General features: G+C 41.7%; 1 protein-coding gene across 7 annotated transcripts in view; it reads right to left on the reverse strand.

Moving 5' to 3' along the window:
* CACNB1 (calcium voltage-gated channel auxiliary subunit beta 1) overlaps window positions 1-26771 on the reverse strand; it is a 2104836-nt gene that overhangs the window by 453831 nt on the left and 1624234 nt on the right. For all 7 annotated transcript variants that reach the window (XM_044055375.1, XM_044055374.1, XM_044055371.1 and 4 more), the window contains one exon: window positions 19440-19562. In XM_044055375.1, coding sequence (XP_043911310.1) covers window positions 19440-19562 — 123 coding nt within the window. The remainder of the gene's footprint in view (window positions 1-19439; window positions 19563-26771) is intronic.

A 26771-nucleotide genomic window follows, 5' to 3' on the forward strand; every position in this document is an offset into this window, starting at 1 on the left:
AAAGGCACGCCCGTTTATGCACGCATGTCTCTTGAACACTACCCAACCGCGGGGAGGGCATGCAGACTCCACACAAAAGGCACTCCCAAGCCAAGTCGAGAAATCAATGGGAGAACCTCTTGCTGTGAGGTAACAACGCTACCGCCGTACCACCGCGGCAAGTACCATGGTTTAAACATCTAGACTTAAATGGTTTAGTGCTTTGACATACAGAAAAGTATAAACTCCAGATACTAATGCACTGCAGTCATAGTTGTCAACCTCTTAGCAGAAGAAATCGGTCAAAGCCAAAAACAATGGAGGGACAAAGGTCGAAAAATAGGGACAGATTTTAAATATTGTATTAACTATGAAAGTTGATAGAATAATAGGATTTGTTTCAGCATGCATTTTCTGAAGGATATAAAGCCTAAATCTTAAATGTATGTCATTATTTGGTGGCTTCAGTTCTCCGTGATTTGCCATAAAACCATAAATTTTATGAAGAACAGGCCAAAAATACGAGGCAAAAACCTGGACATTCTGCGAAAATCTAGACAGCTGAGAGGTATAATTGTGGTAACTCCTGCTCATTCCTACATCACAATTGTATAGGATATGAAATCCACTATACAATGACTGAAAACTGAGCATTCTGTTACCAAAAAATAATGCAATAAATATAAAGGTATGTGAGTTTTGTCATACAGGTTCATAGGCTCATAAATTCCCTGGCAAAGATGAGAATCGAACAGTGTACTTTTTACTGGAAGGTAAACACCTTACCCATTACAGCAACCCCAACATCACACTAGAAATATCTGACTAACATTAAATCACGTGATTACAAATGTAGGAAAGCTGCAATATCATAATAATAGTGTTAGAATACTCCACTGTTACTAATGACATAACACTACACCACAGCAACAATGTAAAAACCATGCTGCCATTTTATGAGGAAATAATACGTCATTGTAAAACCTGCTGTGGGATTCAGAAAGGCTCATTGTTATGCAGAAGCCTTATCTCAGAAGGGGATGCATCTCACTAACTCTTTCCGATTCATAGACCACTCTACTGCTGAGGTGTTCCACTCATGGGAACTTACAGCAGACAGGGCTGCTTGATAAAGTAGCAGCCCTGGGGAATGGCTAATGCTAATTAGCCATGTGCTTGTCCCCAGATATTTTGAGGATCGTAAATTAGAATTGCTCAGCTAAGCAAAATTTTATACTAGTGGGAAAAAGTGACTGTTACCAAAGATGGAAATTAGACAGTAAATGTTTACAGTAGGGTAAAAGTGAACACAGTCAAAAGATGGAAGTCACCTATCCTCAACTATGGGAGTACTCATGGTACAGGTAAGTACAGTGAAGCCATGGGGGGGTGGGGGTGTTAGTGTGTGTGTGTGTGTGTGTGTGTGTGTGTGTGTGTGTGTGTGTGTGTGTCTGTGTATTCATACCTCTCAACCTGGAAACATCAAAAATCTGGACAAAGTCCCTTGAAAAATAGGTACACATCTGTACACTGATTAACATAAAAATGTGCATACATAATTATGTAACCCTGCCCACTCCAACGGAATTATGGGATACCATCAATCACAACAGCAGATATCCGATAAATAGACTTGCAGTATATTAAAAAAAAGAAAGAAAGACGAAGACTTTGGTTTTTGGTTGGATGAGTCGGGCACAGGGGTGCACAGTAGTTGTGGCCTGATGGTATTTTTGTCACACATAACCCAGACAAAAAAACTTCACCAGCTAAGAATATGTAAAGCTTGCCTAGCCTGGCTAAAATACTTTGCCAACTTAAAACCTTTAAAGTTTCTGTCTGACCAAAATAGGCCACAAGCACTGCCCAGCCCTGTAACTCACTCATGCAGCCAAATCCTTCCTCACCTTTTTAGTGCATGACCATTTATCTTACTAACAGCGACAGACAACTTTATTGTCAACAATGGTGCCTTTCGGGTAACTCAGGTACTCATACTTAACCCTGTTCTACCGCTCATTATTACCGTAGCTTTTTACATGAAAATCGGATTTAGCAAGACAGATTTTAATCTGACCTCACAGCCTTAGTCAAACAAGAAAACTGGCATTAAATATTGCTCACTATTAACATTACAAGCATCTATATTCAGAAAAATGGCATTATGAAATCAATCATTTGACTAAAATATAAATTAATTATCCTAAGATGTATACGTTTTGGGATTACTTAGGATAGGTTCCCATTTCTGAGATAAGAAAGAGCGGTAAGGAAAACTTTGACGGTAAAGTACACATCTTGAAAACCGAAGCTAATATGACTGGTATCTGCACAACTGTAAACATGATTCTAAAATCAACACAGCGGCTGCACAGTAATTGAAACAAAGACAGTGTGCCCCTCTCATCCTAAATGGCATAGTTTATCTCCAAACTAAGTGAACCCTTCAGCACTTGCTTCGTTAATGCAATCTCATCAGTCCTGCAGTAGTTTACTTTATCTAACAATAAATTTTTCACAGACTCCCCAAACTTAGGCTGGGGGTCAATTGCAGCCATTTTCCAAGCTCATTACCGGGTACCGTGACATCACACAGTCGCTGTCAAATCTGAAGGCCTTACCAAGGAAGTATGCAAAACCCAGAGTGGATGTACGCACTCTGGAGCAGAGCTCCGTTTACACACTAAAAAGGAGTTAAAACATCAAACAGTAACTTCAGCAGGTCAGTCTAGTAAAATAACAAAAAGTGAATTTCTTTCTTTTTAAGAAGAATACTAGAAAGGATTAAGTAGCTTTTTGTCCCTTGCACTGTCTTGCATGCCATTGCAGCACAGCAGATAATAAAATACAGCTGACATACACACCACTTTGGCCCAGCATGTAAACAACAGACTTTCACAGCAGATATCAGAAAACAGGCTTGCAGTACAGCACAGCAGATAATAATGTACAGCTTTGCAAGTTTGCACATAGCCACACACCCCTTTGGTCCAGCATGTTCGTATATTGAACGGAACTTGCAACACAGTTAAACAACAGATCAGACTTTCACAGCAGATATCTGATAAATGGACTTGCAGCACAGCAGATAATAAAATAAAGCTTACACACACACACCTCTTTGGCCCAGCTTGGACACACACACCCCTTTGACCCAGCATGCTCCTAGATTTCAGCCGCATGCCACTTAGCAGATAAAAAAACAGAGCTTGCACAATGGACTTTCACAGCAGATCACATAAACAGTTCTTGAAAGGGTAAAGGCTATACCACAAAGCGCTGTTACGGGCTTGTTCCATTCTTTTATTTCTTACCTGATGGGAGGCTGAGACCTGCAGACTCTGCAAACCTTAAATGATATACATCTGCCTCCATATTTTCCCCCAAACAGTTCAAAATAAATATTTGACCAGCTGGCAGTATTTGATGTCATCACACACACCCCTGTAAGGCAGGTGATGTGTGGTGATGTCAGCCATAAATTTAAAGTGGCAACACAAAAAAATCAAGAATTAAAGGGGCCACTCGGAATTCGTGGCACCCCATTATTTTGCCCTCAAAACTGGTAAATACCGAGGAATTCAGTACGGCTGAGAGGTCTGATCATCAATATACTGACATATTGAAAAGAAAGGCACTGGTAAGAAATTTAGAGCCCAACATTTCCATTTCAGACAAAAATTATCATTCTGTCCTGTTCACCTGGTAATCCACGTAACCTGACTCCTGAGCATATTTCAGTTTGATACTGCATTACCTGTTACATTCTTCCAGGTGACACGTGACTGATCTGATATTTTCTGAGCCTTTCTCTGTATGCAGTTTTATAACATTTTGTCAATGATAAAAGTAAATGCTAAAAAGGAAGTGATGGTACTTATACAGCTGTAAAACTCTATCAAGGAATTGTTTTATCTGACCACAAAAAGGCATGTCATTCAAGAAAATACATAACAGATTAAAAAAAAAAAATGAAATTACTATTGTATAAATACACATTTTCCCAACACTGTAATGTAATTTTAGGGTTCCTATTACCAGATCGAAAGACCGTAATCGTGAATACGAAAAGAGCGACACAGATTGCGCAAAAGACAGAAATGCCGAACGTTCAAAATAGTGAAAATTTAAATGTCGAAGTGTAATGGTTGTCCTGTCTGCGGTATAGCTTCGTAAGGTAAGTGTGAAATAGAAAGGACTTTAAGGTTAGGATGTGGGTTAAGGTAAGTGAGTAGATAGGTAACGTATGTAAGATTTAGTGTAGTGTTAGAAGTAGGGATTTATTTATCTGTATGTAGGTGTATTATTTATTTTTTTGGGTGTATGTTTGTAGGGAAAGTGTGCGGTAGTTACGGACCTTGGGGTTAAGGATAATGCATAGATAGTTGTGTCTGTGGGGTTTAGTGTAGTGTTGGAGGTAGGGTTTTGTTAAATGTATGTATGTGTATTATTTATTTTTTTGGGTGTATATCTGTAGGGGACGTGTGTGGTAGTTACAGACCTTAGGGTTATGGAGGGGTTAAGGATAGTGCATAGTTAGTTGTGTAGTTGTGTATGTGGGGTTTAGTGTAGGGTTAGAAGTAGGATTTTGGTGTTTTACTTTAGGTTAGAAGTAGGGTTTAGTTAGTGTATGTATGTGGTTTATTTATTTTGTTTGGGTAGGTAGTATGTAGCAGGTGGTGGGGTTGGCGACTCTCACAGTTAGCTATTTTATTTTTCGCTGTTTATTGCATTTGGGATTTTCGCAATTCGTGTTACAGATGTTGACGTTTAGGTATTCGCATAAAGGGTTTTTTGAGTTGGTAATATAGACCCGTACTTTTAGCATAGCTGGAGATATTGCAGCCCTATAGTTATGCTTGAAAGTCAACAAAAACACCTATTAAAAATACCAAAAAAGAAAGGAATTCTTAAGCAAAATAATATCCAACCATTTGTTAATAAAAGCTACGTCTCCATCAGATAAAAGAGTGTCAATGTATAAATGGTTCAGTCAATATTATTTCATCGAACAGCCACATTGTCAAATAACAATTCATCACAAATGCAATTCATTGAAACCCCCCAATTATATATACCAACTCTGAGATTACACGACAGTGGGGAAGAGCAAATTTCCTGATTCCTTCAGTAACATGATCTCAGTCAGAACAGTTCGACGAGCAGCATTTCTGATGAAACGCTGCTCGATAATTTGATAATGTGGTCGTTTGATGAAATAACAGGAACCCATAAATGTTAATATGCCATTACGACTCATAATATCATACAAAACAAAAACAAACTTCATCTGCACTAACAGAACTCTATTTTAGTTTCTTGGCATAATCACCAGTCATGAATCAAAGATTTAAAATGCCTAACTAGTCGTTTTAAAGTTTGCTCAAATAAATATTGCTAAAGGTTTATTTAAACATTGTACTTAAAACATGACAATGATGCCTACTTCCATGTTCCCACTGTTCACAGTTGCTAAGTAATTACTCTTCTTTTGAAACAAGTATACTACTGATGCTGCTTGATTGTAGTGTTTGCCCAGTACAGGGAGATCAGCGTTAACTCATAAGATATGCCTAACTGAATTGTAATATAATACACTGTACCTACTCCTTGCATGTACACTTCCTAACCTATTTGAATGTGATTGAGCATTTAGCTCTTAACTGCAATGACCCTGTCTTGAATAACTACTTAAGGTAATCTGTATTACTGCATTATATCTGGTGCTACTAGAAATGTACATTACCTTGTAATTACTTGTTGCTGTGATTTGCAGATATTTTATTTTCTTTCAATTGTACCTGTATACTTCTTACATGATATCTCTCCTTCCTCTTCCATGCTAACCTCCTATGTTATTTCTGTTTCCCAATCTTATGTTAACCCTCTTCTATGCTAACCTCCTATGTTTCTTCCTGTTACCTATTTTCCCTAACCCTACTGTTCTGTTTTTGTATTCCAGCATTTTAAGCCTTGTGCTCCTCATCGGGTGTCCCGTCCCTATTGGCCTATCTCACTTGGATTCCCAGAAGATACAAAGCAGGCCATTTTGTGCTGGCACCCAGGAAGCACCCCTAGCTCCTCCTGAATGACGGTCTAGTGATACTTACTCTCAACATTACGGACTGTACGTCTATTTGCTGAATTATATTATTCTATGTGTTTTCCTCTTGTGGGCAGCACTCACGTGGCTCCAGTTAGGACTGTTTGTCCCCTGCCTACCTGCAGTTTACTAGTTCCCCTTTCATCTTTCCTAGTTACTCCCTCCTGCCCCTGTTTGGCCTAGAGTCTCCCTCCTCTGCCAGCTTCACCTCTGTAGCGACGTCCTGCTCGCCTGTCCTTTTCTGTTCCCTCGCTGTACCTACACTACTTTCCAGGCTGTTGCATTCCTCTCACTCTTCTTCTCACCTATTGATTCTCTAGATGACTGTATCTTGACTTTTCTGCTTACCTACATACTCTCACTTACTCCTTTCAGGGACCCACTGCTAATCCCTATATATTCTTACATATACCTTATACCTGTTATATTTTTGTAAAACTACCTTCTCCTCTCCATCTTCCTGTACCTTTCTCCCCAAGCCCTTCTGATTACACTACATAGCTTAGGAAACAGTAACGCTTCAGCTTACTAAACTGATTGACTCGCTCTCCCCTCTAGCTATTTCTGCCCCTCCCTACCCCTTATCCCACCCACCCCACGGGCCCTCAGCCTTATACCTCACATACCACACCCCCTTTGACTACACCTATCCAAAACTCTTACTCTAGTTTGTACCTCCCTCCCAAACACACCCTCCTCCATTACCTCCCCTATCTCCACCCTCCCACACACAGACAAATACTTACTTTAACCCTTCCTTCTAGCTTCTCTTACTAATTCTATAATCTGATCTAACTCCTTAGTTAACTCCTTTCTCCACAGATAAACATGTCCTGCAAAGCTTTCAACACTTCTTCTAAAACTCTGTAACAAAACTGCACGGACAAAACAAATACTTCTATTGATTATTTTGCTTGCTCTCACACTACCCTACTTCCTAACCTGTTATGAATCATGCCTCAATTACCACTTTCACCACACTCCCAAACATACAGCCTCAGATTTCAATAGCCTAAACTTTACACACTTAAATATAACTTCTACCCCCAGCTTCCTCCTAGCTAAATATCACAGGCTATCTCATATTAAAGTTCAAAATCTCATGCTTAAGAAACTAAAATACTTCCTGAACTTGTCTAACAAAGCTCACCTTGAATTTACCCACTCTACCTTGGCAGATGGGGACATTCACCCAAACCCAGGGCCTTTCCTACCTCATCAGACATTATCCCAACCACACTAAACTCTTCCTCACTGATACCAAACTCCAACACTAATACCCTACTCATAGGGCATCTTAACATCAAGTATAAATAACAAAATCACCCATCTCCACTCCCTTCTTAAACACCACTCCTTTGATATTCTCTGTTTAACTGAAACCTGGTTAAAACCCTTCACTACAGACAATGAAATCACTCCCCAGGTTACAACATCTTAAGACTAAACTAAAAAAGGTGGAGGAGTAGCTCTTTATTCAAAATGAACTCAATGTAACATTAGTACCCTGTGACAACCTGGACATTAGCAAGTCTGAACTTCTTATCTCAAAGCTTCAACTTAACCAAAAAATCTATCTATATAATCTGTATTTATCTACCACCAGCCAACAACATTGCTACCTTAGAAAATATCCTCAGTTGGTCCACCTCCACCCACCCACAAGAAACCATAATACTAGGAGACCTTAATCTAGACTGGACCTATTTTAACACTAATAACCCAACCTCTCATATCAACCTCCATGGCTTTACACAGACAATAAGCACCCCTACTAGGATAAACAAACCTAATAACAAAGAAAGTATTATTGATTGGATTCTCGTGAATAAACCTCTACTAAAATATAAGTCTGGAACATTACCTGATGACTTTAGTGATCACAATTTAACTTATATTATAAGACAGAAAATGCCACAATACTCCAATTTTTAGAACCATACGTGATCTCAAACATTTCAACACTATTCAATTTAAAACTGAACTAAATGCCTGTAACTGGAACCCAGTAAAGACACTGACTCTTGAAGAAGCTGTCCAATACTTTAACACCACATTCCTAACAATTCTAGATTACCATGCTCCAAAACACTCCATCCGAATTAAATCTAAACCTGCCCCTTGGCTATCTAATGACACTAGACAAAAATGTTACTTAGAAATAAAGCATGGAAAAAATGGCGAACTAGCAAATCTCCTATAGACCAACAGACTTTCAGGCACCTAAGAAACACTACCAAAAAAGCCATCTTCACTGATAAAAGGAGTTATTTTAGTAACCTCCAGCAAGCTAATCACAACAACCCTCAAAAATTCTGGTCAACCCTAAATAGACTTCTTCACCCTGGACAGACTTCCACTCCATCCCCATCTGGGTCTGGAAAGAATTTGATATAGCCAATACTTTCAACTCTTTCTTTACTGACACTATTAATGCCTTGGCCTCTCATCTCTCTAGTGACAACACTAACATCCCTGACCTTGTATCCCTCAAACTACCAACCTTACCCATCTCTACCTCCTTTATACAGAAATGTATCCATAAACTCAAACCATGCTCCCCTTCAGCAGACCAACTTCCATCTGAATTCCTTCAAAAGCTTCCTCAAATAGCCTATCTCATATCCATTCTCATTAATAGAACTATAAGTGAAGAAACCATACCTGACATCTGGAAAATCTCACACATCATACCCTTACACAAAGGAGGTAATTCCTATGATTACTCCAACTATAGACCCATAGCTCTCTTGTCCCCACAAGATCATGGAAAAATGTGTTCACCAGCAGTTAATGAACCACCTAATAAAAAACAACATTCTTACTACTTGTCAACATGGCTTTAGGCCTTTTCAGCACAACTACCGCCTCCTCTCCTTTACTGACCTGATTAACAAGAATCGTAATGATAACATCCTGTCTTCAGCTCTCTTTATCGACCTATCCAAAGCCTTTGACATGGTTAATCACTCTCTCCTTATACTAATTCTCAAATCTCTTTCCTTAGAGCCTAAAGCTGTCCACTAGTTCACTTCCTATCTCTCTAATAGGAAACAAGCCGTTCTCTGGGATAAGAAACTATCATCTCTTCTACCTATCTCACTTGGGGTCCCCCAAGGCTCTATCCTCGGACCTCTTCTTTTCTCCCTCTTTATAGGCTACATGCATACAATACGCTGACGACTCCACACTAATTTGCTCTGCTAAATCCATTGCTGAACTCCAAACTAATACTCAAGATATATTCTCCAAAGTCAAAACTTGGTTCTTAAAACGTTGCCTACTCCTTAACGCAAAAAAACCAAACTCCTACTCTTTAAGCCTTCTAATAGATCCCCTGCACTAGATTTCACTATCTTATCTAATAATGGAACCATTATATCACCTGACCCCACTACCAAACTGCTAGGTGTCACAATAGACAACAACCTTACCTTTGACTGTCACATTAATAATACCATTAAAAATGTAAACAGGAAACTCGGCTCTCTATCGAATTAGGACTTTTTTAACCTCCCCAGCCAAAGCTACTCTTGCCCACTCTCACCTCATCTCTACTCTTCTCTATGCCTCACCAATCTACACTAACCTCAAAAAACAATCTTCACAAACTATCAACCACCTACAATAACATAGCCAGATTTGTTACTGGTAAGCCTTTTAGAACACATCACTGTTTAAATCTGCAGCAACTTAACTGGCTTGAACTGTCTAACATACTACTTCTTTCCCAACTTACAGTTGTCCATAGAGCTCTATACCAAAGTCAAAATACACCTGCACTTTCTAACCTCTTAACCACATATTCTAATCTAAACTCCCTCCGCTCATCAAACAAACTGCTAGTTTCCTTGACAAAATCTAATAACCTAGCTGGTGACTCCTCTTCTCAAATGCCTTGGTAAACACTGGAATCAACTTCCTACTGAACTTACTTCCATGGCATCTACTACTTTGTTTAAACAAAAACCTTAGAATCTACCTGAAAAGCCACTGGATGTGTCCCTGTTCAAATCCTGATTAAATGTTAATTCCTTACCTACCACTCCTCTCCCTTTTCTTATGCCCCCCCCCTTAACTGGCCTTTCACCACCTTGCCTCCTTCTCCTCACAAATCCTATTCCTTGTGTCTCTGACCCTATTCCCAGGAAGCTTATATCTTTATCAACTCTACACTGCCCTTCTACTGCTTTTTTTTTTGCTAACTCCTGTCCCTTTACTCTCTCTTCTCATGCTACAATATGTAATTATGCTAAAGATGATAGTATTTAGATAGTCTAGGTAGTGTACTTCTTTGTAATCTAGTTTTAGGTTTCAATGTTTTAGTTCTTTTCCCTGGTCTCTCTTATTATTTATCAGGTTCTAGAAGTTGTATTGATGTTTAATAGAATGTATTTTAGTTTTTCCAGTTGCCTTCTTTTTGTAATCAAGATGCATTGGTTGAAGTGTTACAAGTCTGTAACTTGTTATTTGTAACTTGTTATTTGTATTCATTATAAATCTCTTATGTCCATATGTGGAGCTTTTCTCCCCGGGCCTCTGCTGAAAATGGAAATATATCCAGTCAGACTAGCCCGGTTAACAAATGTAAAATAAAATAAATAAATAAATAAATAAACATGACATTGTACAAAGAAAGATATCAATTCATAATGTATCCACTCATTTTTCAAACATTTTTCTGTTAAAACAGCCATATTTTTGTATGTAAATGAACTCATAAACCTATGAAATGGTGACCAGAAAACAAAGCTGGTATTCACTGAGACAGAGTGTTGGAGAAATGTTGGACAGATCTATAGTCTGTAGTTAAGGTGGGGCAAGGTGGGCAGCTACTCAAGGCTCAAGGTTTTAGGGTGCATGATTGTCCAATCCTAATTGTTCTTCTGTGCAGGGGGAGATTAAAATGCCAGTGTTGCATTTCAGGTCAAAACTGACCATGTAGCACTCCGTGTGTGATCTAAACTGTAGCACTCCGTTACAGTTTAAAAGTAGAAAATAGTTTATAGTTTTTTGGTCTTCATGTTAGGATGATCACTAGGTGTGTTATTATCTAGCTACATCTCTGCAGATGGGCAGATAAAATATGCACACAGATATGGGGACTAGAATTAATAAGAACCTCGATTCTCCCATGTTATCTACCTAGGTCAACATATAGGGACAAGTCCACAGAAAAAGGTTATAAGTGACATACTAAAGTTGTGTGACAAATGTTTCCTGGACAAATGGTACAGAAAAATGAAAAATGAGAGACTGAGCACCTTGAAGGAGGATCTGGGAAACTAGTCAAAAATGGAGTTTGCGAAGAAAAAGCGGAACTACAAGTGGTGGAGGGGTGGTTAAAAATCAAGTTTTTAGGCACAGAAGCAGCAGACTGGAGGAGAATAGAATATGGGGGCACCTAAACATTTACTGAAGGGAATGAGAGGTTAGTGTGGACCAGAAGTAGGTACAGGGACCAAGTGGGAGACGGATATGATAGAACAAAATGTTAATTGACTGTATTAGAGGTAACAAATTAGATGAATTATCAAGCAGTGGTCAGTTAATGTCTCTAGGATGAGCACTGGAATAGAAGTCTCTGTGAAATGGATACAGAGAAAATAAAGAAAGGGTTGCTGGGAGAATGATAATGTGTAAGATCTAGAAGAAGAAAAGTACAGCTGCATACACTTACCATAAACGTAGATGTTCTAGTGTCTTCACTGTTGCAGTCATCACACTTGGGTTATCCCCGCCAGAGTAGCCCTCGGCCGGCCCGAACACCAGAGACTTAGTATTTGTGTGTCACTTGCTATCGCTTGAGGACTGACGTCAGGTCGTCATTGGTATAAAGGAAGGCATCCGATGCCATTACATCAGTTTTTCTTGCCCTAACCTGTCAGGAGCCCCCAAAGAAGGAGGCCAGGCTCTGGTGGAAGAACCCCACCAGTAGAAGATGAATACCAATAAGTCCATTGTAAGGAAAGAACAACAAGGAAGAAATGCAACAAAAGGAGAAAGGGTGAAGGAGGGAGGGAAACCAGGACTGCAACAGTGAATACACTCAAACATCTACATTTATGGTAAGTGTACACAACTGTACTATGTTCTTCATGTTTCACTATTGCAGTCATCACATTTGGATAGATTCCCAAAGCTGAGGAAGTGAGTGGAGGCAGTCAAGGAAGCCTTGCAAAACTGCAGAGGCAAACCCTGCCCTGGATTTGGAGAAGAGAGTCAGGTGGTAATGCCTGGTAAAGTATGAACAGATGTCCAGGTGGCAGCCTCCAGGATATCCCTAGTGGGGACTCCTCTGAGGAAAGCTGCAGAGGTGGAGGCTGCTCTGATGGAGTGTGTCCTGACCCCCGTGGAGGGAGGCTTACTATGAGGTTTGTAGCAGAAATGGATGCAGTGTGCTATCCATTTGAAAATGGTTTGCTTGGAGATGGCTTTGCCGTCTGCCCCTGTAGCAAAGCTAACCAGCAATCGATCAGACGTTCTGAAGGATTTAGTCAAGTCCAGATAACATCTGAGCTGTCTGTGCACATCTAGAGAGTGCAGAATCCTTCCCCCCATTATTTTGGGGGTTAGGAAAGAAGGTGGGTAAATGAATGGATTGGTTGAGAGCCACACTGGACACCACTTTGGGCATGAAGGATGGATTAGTTCTGTGGGATACCCTGTCTGCATGGAAGATGATAAAGGATTCCACAGCCATGAGTGCTTGCAGCTCAGAGACTCTTCTGGCTGAAGTGATGGCCAGGAGGAAGGCTGTCTTCCAGGAGAGAAAGTTTAGCTCTGCAGAAGAAGGTGGTTCCAAGGTGGGCAGGGTGAGCCTTTCCAAGACAAAGTTAAGTTCCCAAGCTGGTTTTGGGGCCCTTCTGGGGGGCCTCACGTTGCTAGCCCCACTGAGGAACTGTTTAATCAGGGGCTTTGAAAAGAGAGGTTGCTCAGTGGGAAAGTGAGTAGAAATAGCAGAGGCATGAATTTTGATAGAGGAGAATGACAGACCACTGTGTAGCAGGTCAGCTAAATAATCCAGGATGAGAGGGAGGGATGGAGGGCTGTGACATGTTGGCCCCCTTAGCCTGGATCCAGGTGCAGAACCTTTTCCATTTATCTGTATAAGACTTTCTGGTGCTAGGGCATCTGTTCTCTTGGATAACATCCAGAACCTGTTTACTGAGGATGGCAGATTGGTCAGGGGCTAGGGTATAAGCCAAGCTGCCAAATTTAGTATTTGCAATTGGGGGTGCATGAGTTTCCCTTCCCTCCGGGTTAGGAGGGGTGGAATCTGAGGAAGATTCTATGGAGGCAGCGGGGACAGACTGCGCAGCAAGGGGTACCAGTGCTGTCTGGACCAGTCTGGAGCTATGAGAATGGTCCTTGGTTTTTCCTCCCTTACTTTGAGCAGTGCCCTGGGAATGAGAGGTAGGGGAGGAAAGGCATAGACCGAGAGATCTACACAGGGGAAGGACAGGGCATCCACTTTCCAAGCCATGCAGTGATGTTCCCTGGAGCAGAATTTGCTGAGCTGGTGGTTGGTGAGGGAGGCAAAGAGGTCAACCTTCGGGGTTCCCCATTTCTGAGTTATTAGGAAGAAGGTGCTTTTGTTGAGCTGCCATTCATGGGGGCTCAAGAGCTGTCTGCTTAATTGGTCTGCCAGGGAGTTGAGAGAGCCTGGCAGTTATTGAGCTAACAGGTGTATTTGCATGAAAGAGGCTGTGAACCAAAGGGTCATGGCCAGCCTGCACAGCGGGTAGGGGTGAGTCCCTCCCTGCTTGTTGATGTACATCATCACAGTGATGTTGTCTCTCTTGATCAGGAGAACACCTGGATGAAGAAGGTGTTTGAAACTTATTAAGGCCTGCTGCACAGCCATCACCTCTTTTAGACTGATGTGCAGAGGGGTTGCTGGGGGTTTCATTGGCCCTGTATGCACCTGCCATCCAGATGTGCACCCCAAGTGTTGTCTGAAGCATCTATGCTGAGTGTGTGGGTGGTAGGGAGTGGGGAGAAGGGCAGTCCCTTGTTGTGGAAGCATGTTGCTGCCCACCAAATAAATTCTCTCCTCAGGCAAGGAATTATAGGCAGAAGAGTTTCCAGATCCCAAGAGTGTTGACACCAAAGGCTCATTAGGTACCACTGAAGTTTCCTCATATGCAGTCTGGCATATAGAATGAGTAGAATGCAAGATGCCATGAACCTCAGAGCTTGCAGGATCTTCCTTGCAGTTAGCTGGGGTCTGGTGGTCAGTTGAGAGAAGTAGACTGACAGGAAAATTTGTTTCTCTGGTGTAAGGTATGCCATCTGGGATGCTGTGTCCAGACCTGCTCCCAGGAAGATTATCCATTTGGTGGGTACCTGTTTGGATTTCTTTTCATTGATTGTGTACCCTAGGGAGGTTAGTAGGTCCTTTACAAAGGCCAGGTCTTTGAGCAGCTCTTCCTGGGGTGTCTGCCTGAATAAGGCTGTCGTCCAAGTAGGGGTAAATTTGAATATTTCTTTGTCTGCAGAAAAGGCAATGGCTCGAGCCAGGCATTTTGTGAAAACTCTGGGAGCAGGTGACAAGCCAAAGGGAAGTGCAAAGAACTGAAAGTGTTGAGATCCTGCCCTGAAGTAGAGATATTTTCTGCAAGACTCCCTGATAGGAATGTGGAGGTAGGCCTCTTTCAGGTCCAGGGTAGCTAGCCAGGCGTCCATGGAGAGCATGGGTAGCAGCTGTTGGAGGGTGAGAATTTTGAATTTTGGGATCACCAGAAAGGTGTTTACAATGGAAAGATCAAGGATGGGGTGCCATATGCCCTCTTTTCTGGGCACAAGAAAAAGTCTGGAGTAGAAGTCTTGGCCTATCTGCTCTGCAGGAACGCGCTATGTTGCCCCCAAGGAGAGCAGAGAAAGGATTTGTTTTTGAGCCTCTGCCCACTGATTTGGTGGTAGATCTGGGAACCATTTTGGGGTTGGAAGGGTGTGGAAGAAGAATTTGTACCCCTGAGACATGCTGTTCATAACCCATTGTTCCTTGGTAATGGTGGCCCAGGTGCTTGAGTGAAAAGAAAGTCTTCCTCCTAGGGGTAGTGAGGGTGGGCAGTGAGTTCTTACCATAAGGGGGTGGCTTAGAACTCCCTGATTTTGAAGTGGAGGAAGTCCACTGCTTGGATCTCTGCAACCCCTGGGGCTGCTGTCTGGGGGGGGGGGTCTGTTTCCACAGGACCTAGGTTGGCCCTGTCTACACAGAGCAGGAAAGGACCAGTGCTTGGAGGGGAAATGCCTGCTGAACTTAGGGGGCTGGACCTGTAAGAAATATTTAACAGTCTGCATAGATTTTGCTTTGTCTTCCATCTTTTTTAAGACTTCTTCTACTTTACTGCCAAACAAGTTGTCTTTGTGCAAGGGTGCATCCAACAATTTTGATTTGACATGGTCTGGCAGGGTTTGTTCCTTAAGCCATGCATGTCTTCAAATGACAGATCTGGTGACTGCTGCCCTGCAAGAAGCTTCAAGAGCATCAGAAACACAGTGCAAAGTGTGTTTAGTTACTTGACCAGCAGAATTCATTGAGTCCTGTAACTCTTTAGATTCTGCCCATGCAAAAAAGGAGGATTTTTTTTTGTTTAAGGAGTTCCAAGGTATGTTGCTGATACTTAAGCACATGGAACTGATAATTTAGTGCCCTGATAGCAAGAGTAGCTGAGGTGTATACTTTTTTACCCCATCTGTCCAGTGCTCGGGAATCCCTGTCTGAGGGGGTGGGATTCTTAGCTGAGGTTGCTTTAATCCCTTTAGGCCCTTGAGTAATGACCTCAGAGTCAGCTGTAGGATTTTAAAAAGATATTTATGTGAGTCAGGGACTCTGTAGTACCTGTCTGTTTTTCTGGGAGCAGGAGGCAGGGCATCTGGATTCAAGTTGGATTCAAGGAAGATATCATCCACCACATCTAGGACTGGGAGGATGGCTAAGGGCCTGTGTTGTGTAAGGTCCAAGAACTCTCTGAGTCTCTTTTCAGACTAGGGTAGTCTTGACTGTCCCATTGGAAATGCTCCCTTAATGTAAGCATGGTTTCCACAAAGGAAAAATCCTCTGGGAGAGAGGCTGAAGGAATGGATTCCTCTGCATCAGAATCCTCATAAGTGGAGAGTGGCTGCATTACTTAATAGTCAGATGCATTGGATTCATCTGAGTCTTGTTCAGACAAAACTACTGAAGACGTATCTCTTTTCCTTTTTGAGGGAGTTGACTGGCCCCTAATCAGCATGATAAGGTCTTCTGCCATTTTAAGCATTTCAGACTGAGGCAAGGGAGCAGGCTCCTGAGAATGGGTAGTCGGTTTCTTGGGTGTGATTCAACCCCTGGGCCTGAGGAACTCAGTTGTTTTTGAAAGAACAGTAGTCGTGAAAGAATACATCGGTTTATGTCGGGATTCTGTGTTGTGAAGGACTTCCTCAGAAGCCGGTATCTGCACAGCAGCTCTGGACCCATTCAAAGTAGAGATGACCACAGGATCCTTAGAAAAAGAAGAGTTCTGTGGCATACTGGACTCTGAAAGGGTCTCAGTAGCGTCCTGCAAATTAACTGAAGTGGGTATCAGGGGCTACGAAAGCACCTCACTGAGTTCCAGAGGACTGACGACCAGCTTAATGGAAGCCTCGTAGGAAGGTTCAGTCCTGTGCAGTCTGTCTCTGTCTTTATTTTTAATTTTTTTCGGAAGATCCACTGTTGGATGGCGTACCAAAGCCATATCAGAATTTGAGGACTGTAAACAGAAATATCTAGTTACAATAAGGGCCCGATGAAGGATAGTTCTGGCATTAAACAGAGCACAGAAGACACAACGAGTGAAATCGCGGTCTGGACCTAGACAAGTGATGCAGTAGGAATGGAAGTCTCGGTGTGGTATTTGCTTTCCACAGGCAAGACAATTATTAACTTTTTCTGACATCGGTTAGTGCAAGAAAATAGGATCCCCAACGGGGTACTTCACTTTCGAAGGCTTCAACTACAATTTGGAAATGAAACTCAGGTAGCGGCCGACTGGCACTTGTGCGAACTGCTTCTGCTTTGGGCTCCACAGCAAGAAAGACTGATGTAATGGTGTCGGATGCCTTTCTTTGTACCATTGACAACCTGACGTCAGTCCTCAAGTGAGAGCAACCGACGCAGAAATAGTAAGTCTATGGTATTCGGGCCTGGCAGGGATAACCCAAATTTGATGACTGCAACAGTGAAACACGAACAACACTGTAGTTGTCAGATTTCTGTGGGTAAAAGTACAGTTATTTATGATGGCAAGGTGAAGTGCAGATATTTGTTGTATGACGAGCATTGCTTTCGGGACTACATTAAGCAGGACAGATGTAATAGCTTGACATTAATATTAAAATATAACAACATGATAAAAGAGAAAAAAGATTAGCAAGTAGTATAACTTATGCCCATGTCCATAACTGCCCACCCCAAGTCCCCCAACCACAACTGTCCCTTCCAAATATGCAAAGAAGTCTGGCTAAATACACATATCAAGCTGGCCACCTGTCCACAGCTTTCACATGCATGCACATGTGCACGAACCGTGTACGACAACCTCTCATCCTGTGGGCTGGGCTGTCTGGATAAGGGGGCTCAATTGTATGAACCATATATGACAACCTCTCATCATGTGGGCTGGGCTGTCTGGATAAGGGTACACATGTACAAACTGTGTACGACAACCTCTTATCCTGTGGGCTGGGCTGTCTGGATAAGGGGGCACAGAATGTATGAACCGTGTATGACAACCTCTCATCCTGTGGGCTGAGCTGTCTAGATAAGGGGGCACACATGTACTGACTGTGTATGACAACCTCTCATCCTGTGGGCTGGGCTGTCTGGATAAGGGGGCACATGCGCATGAACTGTGTATGACAACCTCTCATCTTGTGGGCTGGGCTGTCTGGATAAGAGGGCATGTGTACGGACTGTGTACGATGACCTCTCATCCTGTGGACTGGGCTGTCTGGATAAGGTTGCACAGAATGTACAAAATGTGTATGACAACCTCTCATCCTGTGGGCTGGGCTGTCTGGATAAGGGGCACACATGTATGGACTGTGTATGACAACCTCTCATCCTGTGGGCTGAACTGTCTAGATAAGGGGGCACACATGCATGAACTGTGTACAACAACCTCTCATCTTGTGGGCTGAGCTGTCTGGATAAGGGGGCACAATGTGTATGGACTGTGTATGACAACCTCTCATCCTGTGGGCTGGGCTGTCTGGATAAGGGTACACAGAATGTATGAAATGTGTGTGATAACCTCTCATCCTGTGGGCTGGGCTGTCTGGATAAGGGCACACATGTACGAACTGTGTATGACAACCTCTCATCCTTTGGGCTGGGCTGTCTGGATAAGAGGTCACAATTGTATAAACTGTGTACAACAACCTCTCATCCTGTGGGCTGGGCTGTCTGGATAAGGGGGGCACACATGCACGAACTGTATACACAACCTCTCATCTTGTGGGCTGGGCTGTCTGGATAAGGGGGCACACATGTATGGACTGTGCACCACAACCTCTCATCCTGTGGGCTGGGCTGTCTGGATAAGGGGGCACAGAATGTACGAACTGTGTATGACAACTTCTCATCCTGTGGGCTGGGCTGCCTGGATAAGGGGGCACAGAATGTACGGACTGCATACGACAACCTCTCATCCTGTGGGCTGGGCTGTCTGGATAAGGGGTCACAGAAGGTTATCAGATCATAAGTAAACTGCAGCAGTTTTGAGATGGCTGCTATGTTACATTATGTACATGCCAGGCGGGGGGCTTTACCACAGGTTTATATCAGATACGACAGGCCCCTGGTCTACCACCATGTCCCAGTCACTGCCAAAATTACTTGGCACAGTGCAAAGTGTACACGTAGGAAAACTACCAGCAACCCTCCCCCACCTGCCGAAATAGCTGAAACATCTTCTGTTTACAGCACGGCTTTCAGATAACTCCCCACAATCACGCAACATGTCCCCTGGCCAAAAATCAAGAACCTATGAGAAGAACCCAGAACAAAGAACTCAGTAGGAGGTATATTTTGTCAGTAACACTTCTGTGAAATCAAATACTAGTGAACCCAGTACATCACATAAAATAGCACTCCATTGAATTTCAGGCTATAAGGTTCCCAAACTAAAAGTCAGCCATGCTAGGAATATTCTTTTTTTTTTTTTTATTATTATTTTTTTTTTTTACTTGCATTTCTTTTTCAGCACAATAAAAATGAAACCATTAAACTACAACAGGAATAGTTATAAATTTATACTTTCCATTAGAAACAAAAACTATCATACCACAGCTGTTGGTCTTTACAATAGCTTAAATAATATATTCTTACCTCTTTGATATGCAAGAAGTCTTTGGGCTCAAAGGAGATCGCAAGTCCCTGCACGGGGACATCATCGCTGGGAGATGGGTTGTAGCCCACGTTTGTCCGGACAGCAAAGGCAACTGGTTTGGTCTGCAGATAGAAGTGAAGCCATATTTACAAATCTGTTTATTATTAGCAACCTAATGTGTTTGCCTGATATAATTACACTCATACCTCTCAACCTGCAAACATTGAAAACAGGTACAAAGTCTCTTTAAATATAGCTACATTCAGCCAGAAATCTGGACACCTAATTAACATAAAATTAGAATATCAAATGCCACACAAGTCATCCCATTTTCAGTAGAATTGTGGAATACTATTCAGAAATGCGAGTTAAAAAAAATGAGAGTGGTAACAATGACACAAAAAAAATCTAACCATATTATCAAATGTACAATGGAAAATCGGTAGGTTTTAAAGAATGATGCTGCAAAAATCTAATTCACAAAGTCTCAAAAAAATTGACAGATCTTATGTGGGACCTCTCTTTATTTAAATTACTGGTGACACCAGTATGCTTTTGATGTAATCCATAATGAAGGGAAGCTCCAACAGGTGTCGAGTCAAGTAACCAACAACCAAAATAAAAATGTCAAAGAATACCACAGTATGGCTATTTATCAGACTAAAACAGCCGTAAAAACACAAGCTTTCAGAATGTTGCTTTGTCAAGTTGTTGTATCTTGTGCTGTATGTCTGTATTTCTGAACCTCATCTCATCTATGTGCAGCTTTTCTACCTAGGACACCGCTGAAAAGGGTCGCCTCAGTCAGACTAACCTTGTAAACAAATTAGTGTAGCAACAAAGACCAACGTAACAATTCATTTATATTGGAGTTCATGTAGGACGCAGCCCGGGACACTGTCTGGTCCCATTGATGCTGTGTTTTTTCCTTTGGAGAGGGCGGCTCTTACCTGAGCATCTGAGATGTCAGGGGGGTGGCACTCTGCTGGGATAGATATTTGCCCTTTTGGTGGGGAAGGGGGGGAGAAGTTTGCGCTGAACCTGTTTGCTAGGATGTTGGCAATGTCTGTGGGTTCGGTGTATTTTTTGTCATTTTGGACTAATTCTGAGCATATCTGGGAATTCCCACCCAGGTTCCTAACATAACTAAAGAAAGCCTTGTGATTATCCTTAGTGTCCTATGCAATGTTTCTCTCGAAGCTGGCCTTAGACGATTTTATGAGTGCCCGTAGTTTTTTGCTAATACTGATCAGAGATGCCTTCCCTTTTTGGGATTTTGCTCTATCATGTAGTAGCTTCCTCCTTCTATTGTATAGTTTGTTTATGGCTGGGGTCCACCAGACAGGACACCTAACTTTGGAGGATTGGTGTTCATAGAATGCGTTTATAAAGGATTCTGCAGTCAAGGCCATATTTTTCACAGGCCCGGTGGATTTGAAGGATTCCACCTCAGTTTTGAGGAGTGAGAAATTTGCTTTAGAGAAGTTTTTCACTGTGGTTTTCTGGGCAGGGCTGGGGTCGGGATGTGAATATCTAGTGAGATTAGTTTATGGTCTGATCTTACCAGGGAGGGATACACTTCTGGTCTGGAGCATAGAGTCCCTATGTTGGTGATGATCAGGTCCAGTATGTTTTCCCCTCTTGTGGGAGTGGCAACAAGTTGTTCCATAGCATTTGAGTTTATAAATTCTAGGAACCTTTGGGCTAGGGTGTTGGAGCTAGAGTAATGCTCCCAGTCTATGTTAGGGTAGTTGAAGTCGCCCAGTATAATGGTGTTTGGAGAGACCTTCATATTTTCCAGTGTTCTCAGGAAGGCCGAGTGGGGTTCCTGGGTTTGGGAGGGTGGTCTGCAGCAGGCTATAAACTGGAAGGCAGTTTTACCCACTTTTAGTTGCACATGGATAGTCTCTGATGCTTTGTGCTGTGCCACCAACCTGGAGGTGTGGGTATCTTTGACGAATATTGATACCCCCCCTCCTTTTGTGGTTCGGTCCAAGTTTTGGGGCCGAAAAACATGTTTTGAGGTATAACCTGGTAGTGCTGGGGTGCTCTCGGGAGCCTTGAACCAGGTTTCTGTTACTGCACAGACATTGATGTTCTCCTTGCTAAGGAGAGTTTCGAGTGTGTGCATCTTGAGATTTAGACTTCTGGCGTTGAGTAGCATTACTCTTAGTTTCTTATCCCTTGTGATACCTATGGAGATGGGTTTGTCTTTTGAGCCTTGCCTAAAAAAGGCACTATGGGGGTGGCAAGAGCCTTTGCCAATATCCAAAAGCCCAGGGGTGACAGGTGCAAGCCATCCCTAGTGAAGCATCGCAGGCAGACAGGCATTGGATACCCTTTGAATGACACCAATACTTAAGCCAACTGTTGAAATTGATCATCTTGTCTTCATATTGTGGCATCATTCTTGGTGAGGGTAAGATGCTACTCAAGGTCAGGGTCATACTGGCCTGGGCTACATGCTCAGAGAGCTCCTCTAGGTCTCTTTTCATGTAGTCCAGGGAGGTACATCTCAGGTCATTCACACCAGCATGGACAATGACTGACTCATATTTGTACTTGCCTTGGAGTGACCTGAGTGCTTGTGTTATGTGGCGGATCCTAGCGCCCGACAGGCAGCTCATCGTGACCTTCTCCTTGTTCAGCCTGGTGAGCGGGACGTCAGTGTGCCTGACGATAGAGTCACCTATTACAAGTGTATCAGGTGTGTTGTTTAGCCTTAAGGGCTGTGACTGTTCAGCACACTGGCTTTGTGAGCTGTGTGATGTACGTGTTTTGTTTTGGGATAGCGGTTGTTTGGGTGTCTGCTTTGGAGTTCTCTGCTGCTTAGGCAGATTTTTATTTAGGGCCTCCGAGTATGTTTTTCATTAAAAGCACATGTTCAGCATGTGCTTTTAATCATCCCTATTCCTGAGCGCTTTCTTTGCCTTTGTCACTGTTCAGCATGCGCTTTTAATCTTCCCTATTCCTAAGCACTTTCTTTGTCTTATTCACTGTTCAACATGTGCTTTTAATCATCCCTATTCCTAAGCACTTTCTTTGTCTTAGTCACTGTTCAGCATGCGCATTTAATCTTCCCTATTCCTCAGCACTTTCTTTTTCGTATTCACTGTTCAACATGTGCTTTTAATCGTCCCTATTCCCTGAGCACTTTCTTTGTCTTAATCACTGTTCAGCATGCACTTTGAATCATCCCTATTCCAAAGCACTTTCTTTGTCTTAGTCACTGTTCAGCATGCGCTTTTAACCTTCCCTATTCCTAAACGCTGTCTTTGTCCCTACCTCCAAACATCCGCACTACCTCTAACCACTCCACCTTCAAGAAATCACTTTTCTTACACCAAGAATCTCAATGGGAATGCTCTTGTACCCACCCCACATAACCAACTCTACCTTTCCCTGTACTAACATTCTACTCTATTCATCTACTATGCTCGTTCATTAAAATGCTTTTATGTTTTGCTTTTATTCCTTCGTTAGCCTGTACCAAGATTGTCACTGACAAATGTTAAGTACATTTATGTTTTGCTTATGTTCTTTTATAGTATGTACCTATATATTTACTGTCAATGTTTTTGTAAATTGATTTTCTTTTTTGGAGCTTTTCTCCCCAGGACTCCATTGAAAACGGGTTCTTTAATGGCCCAATGGACTATCCTGGTAAACCAACTGCAATAAATAAATAAATAAATAAAAATTGTCTTAATCATTGTTCAGCATGCGCTTTTAATCGTCCCTATTCCTAAGCACTTTCTTTGTCTTAGTCACTGTTTAGCATGTGCTTTTAATCTTCCCTATTCATAAGCACTTTCTTTGTCTTAGTCACTGTTCAGCATGCACTTTTATTCGTCCCTATTCCTAAGCACTTTCTTTGTCTTAGTCACTGTTCAGTATGCGCTTTTAATTGTCCCTATTCCTAAATGCTTTCTTTGCCTTAGTCATTGTTCATTCAGCAAGCACTTTTAATCTTCCCTATTCCTAAGCACTTTCTTTGTCTTAGTCACTGTTCAGTATGCGCTTTTAATCGTCCCTATTCCTAAGCAGTTTTTTTGTCTTAGTCACTGTTCAGCATGCACTTTTAATGTCCCTATTCCTAAGCGCTTTCTTTGTCTTAGTCACTGTTTAGCATGCGCTTTTAATTGTCCCTATTCCTAAGCACTTTCTTTGTCTTAGTCATTGTTCAGCATGCGCTTTTAAACATCCCTATTACTAAGCACTTTCTTTGTCTTAGTCACTGTTTAGCATGTGCTTTTAATCGTCCCTATTACTAAGCACTTTCTTTGTCTTAGTCACTGTTCAACATGCGCTTTTAATCGTCCCTATTACTAAGCACTTTCTTTGTCTTAGTCACTGTTCAACATGCGCTTTTAATCGTCCCTATTACTAAGCAGTTTCTTTATCTTAGCCACTGTTCAGCATGCGCTTTTAATCTTCTCTATTCCACACCACTTTCTTTGTCTTAGTCATTGTTCAGCATGTGCTTTTAATCGTCCCTATTCCTAATTACTTTCTTTGTCTTAGTCACTGTTCAGCATGCACTTTTAATCTTCCCTATTCCTGAGCGCTTTCTTTGCCTTAGTCATTGTTTACTCCGCATGCGCTTTTAATCTTCAATATTCCTAAGCGCTTACTTTGCCTTAGTCTTTGTTCACTCAGCATCTGCTTTTAATCATCCCTATTCCTAAGCACTTTATTTGTCTTAGTTACTGATCAGCAAGCGCTTTTAATCTTCCCTATTCCCAAGCACTATCTTTGTCTTAGTCACTGTTCAGCAAGCACTTTTAATTTTCCCTATTCCTAAACACTTTCTTTGTCTTAGTCATTGTTCAGCATGCGCTTTTAATCGTCCCTATTCCTAAGCACATTCCTTATCTTAGTCACTGTTCAGCATGTGCTTTTAACCATCCCTATTCCTAAGCACTTTCTTTGTCTTAGTCACTGTTCAGCATGCGCTTTTAATCTTGCCTATTCCTGAGCGCTTTCTTTGTCTTAGTCATTGTTCTCTTAGCATGTGCTTTTAATCATCCCTATTCCTAAAATTTTCTTTGTCTTAGTCACTGTTCAGGATGCGCTTTTAATTGTCCCTATTCCCTGAGCACTTTCTTTGTCTTAGTCACTGTTCAGCATGCACTATTAATCGTCCCTATTCCTAAGCATTTTCTTTGTCTTAGTCACTGTTCAGCATGCTCTTTTAATTGTCCCTATTCCCTGAGCAGTTTCTTTGTCTTAGTCACTGTTCAGCATGCTCTTTTAATTGTCCCTATTCCTAAGCACTTTCTTTGTCTTAGTCACTGTTCAGCATGCGCTTCTAATCTTCCCTATTCCTATGCACTTTCTTGGTCTTCGTCACTGTTCAGCATGCGCTTTTAATCTACCCTATTCCTGAGCGCTTTCTTTGCCTTAGTCTTTGTTCACTCAGCATGCACTTTTAATCATCCCTATTCCTAAGCACTTTCTTTGTCTTAGTCACTGTTCAGCACGCACTTTTAATCTTCCCTATTCCTAAACAATTTCTTTGTCTTAGTCACTGTTCAGCATGCACTTTTAATCGTGCCTATTCCTAAGCACTTTCTTTGTCTTAGTCATTGTTCAGCATGTGCTTTTAATCGTCCCTATTCCTAAGCACATTCTTTATCTTAGTCACTATTCACCATGCACTTTTAATCTTCCCTATTCCTAAGCACTTTCTTTGTCTTAGTCACTGTTCAGCATGCGCTTTTAACCTTCCGTATTCCTAAATGCTTTCTTTGTCTTAATCATTGTTCAGCATGCGCTTTAATCATCCCTATTCCTAATGTCACTATTCAGCATGCACTTTTAATCTTCCCTATTCTTAAGCACTTTCTTTGTCTTAGTCACTGTTCAACATGCACTTTTAGTCTTCCCTCTTCCTGAGCACTTTCTTTGCCTTAGTCATTGTTCACTCAGCATGAGCTTTTAATCGTCCCTATTCCTAAACGCTTTCTTTGCCTTAGTCATTGTTCATTCAGCAAGCACATTTAATCTTCCCTATTCCTAAGCACTTTCTTTGTCTTAGTCACTGTTCGGCATGCACTTTTATTCGTCCCTATTCCTAAGCAGTTTTTTTTGTCTTAGTCACTGTTCAGCATGCACTTTTAATGTCCCTATTCCTAAGCACTTTCTTTGTTTTAGTCACTGTTCACCATGCGCTTTTAATTGTCCCTATTCCTAAACGCTTTCTTTGCCTTAGTCATTGTTCATTCAGCAAGCACTTTTAATCTTCCCTATTCCTAAGCACTTTCTTTGTCTTAGTCACTGTTCAGCATGCACTTTTATTCATCAATATTCCTGAGCACTTTCTTTGTCTTAGTCACTGTTCAGTATGCGCTTTTAATCGTCCCAATTCCTAAGCAGTTTTTTTTTGTCTTAGTCACTGTTCAGCATGCACTTTTAATGTCCCTATTCCTAAGCACTTTCTTTGTTTTAGTCACTGTTCACCATGCGCTTTTAATTGTCCCTATTCCTAAACGCTTTCTTTGCCTTAGTCATTGTTCATTCAGCAAGCACTTTTAATCTTCCCTATTCCTAAGCACTTTCTTTGTCTTAGTCACTGTTCAGCATGCACTTTTATTCATCAATATTCCTGAGCACTTTCTTTGTCTTAGTCACTGTTCAGTATGCGCTTTTAATCGTCCCAATTCCTAAGCAGTTTTTTTTTGTCTTAGTCACTGTTCAGCATGTGCTTTTAATCGTCCCTGTTCCTAAGCACTTTGTTTGTTTTAGTCACTGTTCAGTATGTGCTTTTAATCGTCCCTATTCCTAAGCAGTTTCTTTGTCTTAGTTACTGTTCAGCATGCGCTTTTAATATTCCCTATTCCTAAGCGCTTTCTTTGTCTTAGTCACTGTTCAGCATGCACTTTTAATCTTCCCTATTCCTAAGCACTTTCTTTTTCTTAGTCACTGTTCAGCATGCGCTTTTAATGTCCCTATTCTTAAGCACTTTCTTTGTCTTAGTCACTGTTTAGCATGCGCTTTGAATTGTCCCTATTCCTAAGCACTTTCTTTGTCTTAGTCACTGTTTAGCATGTGCTTTTAATCGTCCCTATTACTAAGCACTTTCTTTGTCTTAGTCACTGTTCAGCATGCGCTTTTAATTGTCACTATTACTAAGCACTTTCTTTGTGTTAGTCACTGTTTAGCATGCGCTTTTAATCTTCCCTATTCCACAGCACTTTCTTTGTGTTAGTCACTGTTCAGCATGCGCTTTTAATCTTCCCTATTCCTAAGCACTTTCTTTGTCTTAGTCATTGTTCAGCATGCACTTTTAATCGTCCCTATTCCTAAGCACATTCCTTATCTTAGTCACT

Source organism: Protopterus annectens, chromosome 13.part0 (assembly GCF_019279795.1).
Source record: "Protopterus annectens isolate FY-2018-M chromosome 13.part0, PAN1.0, whole genome shotgun sequence".
Classification (NCBI taxonomy): Eukaryota; Metazoa; Chordata; order Ceratodontiformes; family Protopteridae; genus Protopterus; species Protopterus annectens.